The 6,000-nt window shown below is 28.6% G+C and overlaps 1 protein-coding gene across 1 annotated transcript in view; it reads left to right on the forward strand.

Annotated features, from left to right (window-relative positions):
• The first annotated feature begins 4,432 nt into the window (after positions 1 to 4,432).
• The window catches only part of LOC107030676 (homeobox-leucine zipper protein ROC8-like), an 11,616-nt gene continuing 10,048 nt past the window's right edge, over positions 4,433 to 6,000 (forward strand). The window contains exons 1-2 of the mRNA XM_015231946.2: positions 4,433 to 4,556; positions 5,593 to 5,710. Coding sequence (XP_015087432.1) covers positions 4,444 to 4,556; positions 5,593 to 5,710 — 231 coding nt within the window. The 5' untranslated portion in view covers positions 4,433 to 4,443. The remainder of the gene's footprint in view (positions 4,557 to 5,592; positions 5,711 to 6,000) is intronic.

A 6,000-nucleotide genomic window follows, 5' to 3' on the forward strand; every position in this document is an offset into this window, starting at 1 on the left:
GTTTCAAGCTTGTTTCGAGGTAGGTGATGGTTGTGATTCATGATTGTATGATTTATGCATATTCTTGCTTCATTATGATACTTGCATGTATATGAATGTTGCAATATTAATCACACTTGTTGTAATCGTGATAGACAAATAAGGTATCTATGAAATCACAATGTAAATGTATGATCTTGATGATGTACTTGTGATTGTGATTGTGATGTGTGATTGGGGATCGGATTTCCACGTTTTGGCAAGCTAACTTTGGATCGGATTGCCACGTTTCGGCATAACTTTGGATTGGATTGCCACATTCCGGCATACTTGGGATTGGATTGCCACATTCTGACAAACTAACTGTTGGGTTTGGGTTCCGTTAGAGGACTAATGATGTGTTAAGCATGTAAAATGTGTTGTCGAATTTCCATGTTGGTAATGTTGTTTATGTTGATATATATGCATGTGATTATTATGTTGCTCGACCTTTTTATGTTGTACTAGTGGGATAGCCACGTGATCCTACCAGTACATGATGTTTATGTAGTGATTCTGCACTTGCTCTTATTTTCGTTGAGTAAAGGGCATCTTCAAGCGGCTATTGACAAACCTCACCTAGGAGATTAGAGATTATCGCCACGACTTCAAGGGTGAGCTGCTTCTTCCGGGCTGCCACGTATCGGACTTGGACATCTATGTTTAGTTAGTTGAACAGTTCATTAGAAATTCCTTGTTTAGAATTGGTTATCGTCAGTAGTCTTGGTACATTGACTTTCAGGTTCTATGTTTATCTTCTATAAATGTTAGTTATTAGATCTTTGTTTAGTAATGGAATTTTGCGTTTTAGTCATTAAACTTGCTTCTGTATCTTTAATTCCTTTGTTTTAGAATAATTGTTTTAGTTGGATATTAGTAGTGGTTCTCCAACCGGCTTGTAAGTCTGGGTGCCAATCTCGACGAATTTTGGATTATGACATCTTATTTACTTCATATGTTCATGGATTTGTTTTATATTCCTTACCATTTTTTAAAAATTCTGGATACATGAGGCACTTAACAAGTAAGTTTCTTTTTTTATTTCTCTCCTTGTCCTGCTCATAACTAATAATAACATCCATTAGTAGTGCATCAAAAAATTGTTTTTATTTATATATTATTAAATATAATTTATCTTATTTTTACAATCACTAAACACATATATGGATGGTTAAACTATTTCTATGTCAAATTGTATATATTTTAGATTCTTGAAGAATTTTTCTTATGTTGCTTATTATTTTTTTAAGAGAACTAAAGGAAATAGAAAATAAGGCATGTATACTTCAATATTCATTGCTCTGCATGAAATACACAATGTTGATTGAAAGGATGAGTATATCTACTTGCTTAACTTTTNCGAGTAAAAAAAATAATGATTAATGAAAAGTAAAGTTTCCCTAGAAGCTTTCAATGTTATCACCTTAGTATTAAACTTTTTTTAAAAATAGCTATAGCCTCTTACTCTCTTTTTAAGGATTAATTTTTCTTTTGAATTGCCTAAAATTATATCTTGATATTCTAGTGCTATTTAATTAATATTTATTTCCAAATTTAATTGTTATCATGTTTATTCTATTTTTATTTTTATTGAATCTACTATATTTTATGAGAAAATTAAATAAACCAACATATGTAAAGATATGCTAACTATTTTTACCACTAAACCAAATGGATTACGAATTAAAATTTTATCATCTATTATCACATTATATTAAATGGTATAAACTTTTTTTCCATTTCTGGTTCCATGCACCTTGCATATTCAGTAAAATATTAGTTGTGCAATAGCCAAACCTCAACATTTATTTATTAGGAATATAAATTTTTATGTAAGAAATTAACAACCCAAATTCTTTCACCATTGGCCTATTCATAATGATCGGGATGGATCATTTCAATGTTATTTCATTTAACTAAGTCGGGAAAACCAAGTAGGTCGGGTTATACACTAAATAATAGAGTTCATCGCCACTCGTACTTTCCAACTTTAATTTTTCTTTCAGCTTCTTGTTACATTCAACGACACCAATGACCATCACCGAATCACTTTGACGATACATCGACTTCTCCCTGATAATGCCAAACTGAGATGAACTTGAGGGTTAAGAACTGTAACCTTCGGTGATATACCAAGTCAACTTGGGTGATGCTCACTGTTGATTTTGCATATTTTTTATAAGTTTTTTGGCTGCTTTTGATCTATTCTTTATCCATGCTTATAGTCTCATAATTGAAATACAAATACATTTGATCAGAATAAGTTGTAAATAGACATTGAGAACATTACTTTTGGTATACTAAAAGCCTAAAATGAGCCCAAAATTCTCTACTCATTAGAGATCTTCCATACTTTTTAAAATACTTTTCAGTTTTTAACAACACTTAATTCTTCTCTATACGTTTTACTTATCACTCCATTCTAATGTATCCCTTAACTTTGCAAAAGTGCCATGTCTGAGTCATTTGTGTAATGGTAAGAGTATATGTAAGTGACTTTTGCAACAAGGGATATATTAACTATAAATCATAAAGTTAAGGGTTGTATCCGATCCTTTTCCCTTTAATTTTTAGTCTGAAAATATGAGGAAAAAAATAAAGAAACGTGAATGGTAAAAGAACAAAATAATTTAAGATTGTTCTTTTGAGGCTATATTGTAAATTTAGTTAATTTTTTCACTCCCATTAGATAAATATGATATATTTGAGCTATTCATGTATAATAGGAGTGTATAGGAGTCACTTTTGTAACAAATTATATATCAACTCTAAATTTTGAATTTGAGGTATACCATGCCATTTTTCCTTAATTCTTTAGGAGTCAAGTCTTGTCTATCCTCTTGTAATCGAGTTTGGTAGATATTAGATTAAGTATTTAAAAATAGTATTAAAAATGTGATTTTACTATTAGAAAAATAATTATGTAATTTGATGGAAAATATTGTTCTCAAATGTCCATTTAAGGAATTAACTTGCAATTTGAATAGAAAATTTATAAATGATAGACCATATTTACTAATATCAAACAAAATCTTTTATGAAAGAAAAACAAAACACGTTCTAATTCCTATCTTGTCTTCACTCTTCACATTTTGGGTCTTTTTGAAAGAATTGATGTAATTATTAGGATAGTAAATATCATCATAGTAATTACACAACGTAGTAATGATATCGACTTGCTTATTTTTCACAGTGTAATTAAAATATAATTACACATGTGTTGTTTGGATATACAAATGCAATCACAAAGTTATATTAAATCTGAAAATTAACAATAAGTTATATAAAATTTGATTAAAAAATAAGAAACTTAATAAATATTAATTAGTAACATATGTTCTTAACTAATATTATGAAAAAATTAATTGGTTAATATTTTTTAAATTAGTGTATTTCAATTTAATTAATCATAAAAATTAAAAGTACAAAATTTCTATGAACATCTTGAAATGCATGTTGGACAAAAAGATTATTATTATGTCATAAAATGTTAAGATATGTGACAAAAGATAATCTATCAAGTCTATTAAAAAACAAATAACTTGTAGTGTGAAGTTTCAAATCAATACTACTATAACGAATGAAACTAAAAATATAACATAAGTTGTAAACTCAAAACAAAAATTCAATATATAGTTTTATGTTAAATTTCAACAAAACATTTATGATTGAAAAGAATAGGAAAACATAAGTTTATAATCTTACTCAATAGTGAATTCTACTTTAATTTTAAAATACTAGCAAAAAATTATGTTAATGAAATAAATAAATATGGTATAAAAAATAGAGAATGCGAAAAAATTGCATAGAATCACATGAAGTAAAGGTTGAGAACGAGAAAGAAATAAAATATAAATAATATACAATAAAAAAGAAAATTGTAGAAAATTGTAGAATAATAAAAAATAAAAAAAGAACTTTTAATAATCTAAAAAGAAATTAAATTAAAATGAAAAAAAAAAAAGTAATCAGCTTGTAATTACACCATGTAATTATCAACAATTCACATCTCCTTCCTATGAATTGGACAGTGAAATTACCTCCTGACCAACTAATGGGTCAGACAATGTAATTACACCCAATTACACCAAAATCTATTATCAACGTGTCTTTCCAAACAAACCCTTAGTATTCTTTGAAATCCCCCCCCCCCCCTTTTATATCAGATTCTATGTATCTTTCTCATGTACAATCAACTTGTTTTCTACTATATAAATAGACCACTTACATTTCTTTTTCTCTATAGCTACTCATCAATCAAAAGGTGTGTAAAAAAATTTCTCTTATTATTTTTTTTCTCTTTGTTCTATTTTAGTTTTTTCTTATATAAATTGATACTTACACGATAAATCAAGTAGATTAACACTTATTTTTTTGTGTTTCTTTTGTTATTTTGTTTTATCAAACAGAAAATTATCCAAAAATATGACAGGTTCTGGGGAAGAACCTGCTGGAGAACCATCAAATTCCCAAAATAGATCGGAAAGGCATGGACAGTACCAAAGACATTCTATGGAACAAATCCAAAGACTCGAAGCGTAAGATCAATTTTTGTAAAGAAAAATATTTTATCCTTCAGATATATATGTTCAATTTTTTGTTTGTTCAAAGAAATGATGTTATTTTCTTAAACTGCACGAGTGATAGAATAATTTGTTTTTTTTTGTATGTATTTTTTGTGCATCAATTGATATTTATTTGTTTTTATTGATTTTCTTTTGGTGATTTTTTTGTTCCCTACATGTCCATTATATTTAATAAAAGATTTGTACTTTTGATTTCATTGAGTTGCTAAAATGGTTTTGAAATAGTTTATCTTGATGATTAATCTGTTATGTGTATACATCTTTATAAAAGAACTGGTTTATTCTTGATTATTCATTAATGACTTTAGCATAACAAGATAAGTTCATTTAATTTCAATTTCTTTCTTATATTTGCACCAAAAAAACAAACAATCTATTTCCCATTATGTTTGATACCCCTTTTGAGGCGTGACTAATTTAACTTTGTGTCGAGAAATCTCATTTTAGGGCCCAACTAATCAAGATAACATAAAAAATCTCACCTTAGAGACAGTCTAATCTAGATTTACATTGAAAAGTCCCACTTTAGGTCCTGCTTAGTTCAGATTTGCATCAGAAATTCTCACTTCTGTGTGGGTGGGTGGGGGATAAACCTCTCCCAATCGATGGTGACAACTCTTGTCTAATGACTCAACATGAGGCCTCTAGTTAAGGATAAAAGAGTACTTACTTCTCCTCAATCTTTGGTGAGTATCTAGTACTTGATCTAGGGCCAGACAAATTCAAATTCAAGTGGGGAACCAAGTCCCATTTAAGGGATAAATGTTCCCTCCCAAAACTTTAGTTCCAATGCTCGAACTTATGACCTGATTTATAATGGAGAAATACTTGTCAATCCACCATGGTTTTTTATGACATTTTTATGATGGAGAAATATTTGTCAATCCACCATGTTTTTTATGACATTCTTTTGTTATTTTAATTTTTAGGTTTACTTTTTTTTAAAGATGATCAATAATGTTTTTTCTTCGTGAATTTTTGAATGAAGATTCTTCAAGAAATGTCCGCATCCAGATGAGGATCAACAAAAGCAATTGGGTAGGGAAGCAGGGCTTGACCATAAGCAGGTCAAGTTTTGGTTCCAAAACAAAAGGACTCAAACGAAGGTAATTTCGATTATTTTGTTCTTTTATATATTGTCAATTGTACTTAATTAATTGGATATTATTGTTGTTGTTGTTGTTTACACACAACAACAAATTAATATTTTTTTCATTAAAATTTTCAAAAATCTAGAAAAAGTGATGATAAAAGTTGAATCAATTTAATGGAAAGCAGTGAATCTATTGGTAAATTGTTTCTCTAAATTTGGTTAACTTGTTAGAATGTGTGAATAAATAAGATAATTTCTTCCTCTTAATAATCAAGTTATTTAATTCCAGTATCACCCCCCCCA

Source organism: Solanum pennellii, chromosome 9 (assembly GCF_001406875.1).
Source record: "Solanum pennellii chromosome 9, SPENNV200".
In the NCBI taxonomy this organism is placed as follows: domain Eukaryota; kingdom Viridiplantae; phylum Streptophyta; class Magnoliopsida; order Solanales; family Solanaceae; genus Solanum; species Solanum pennellii.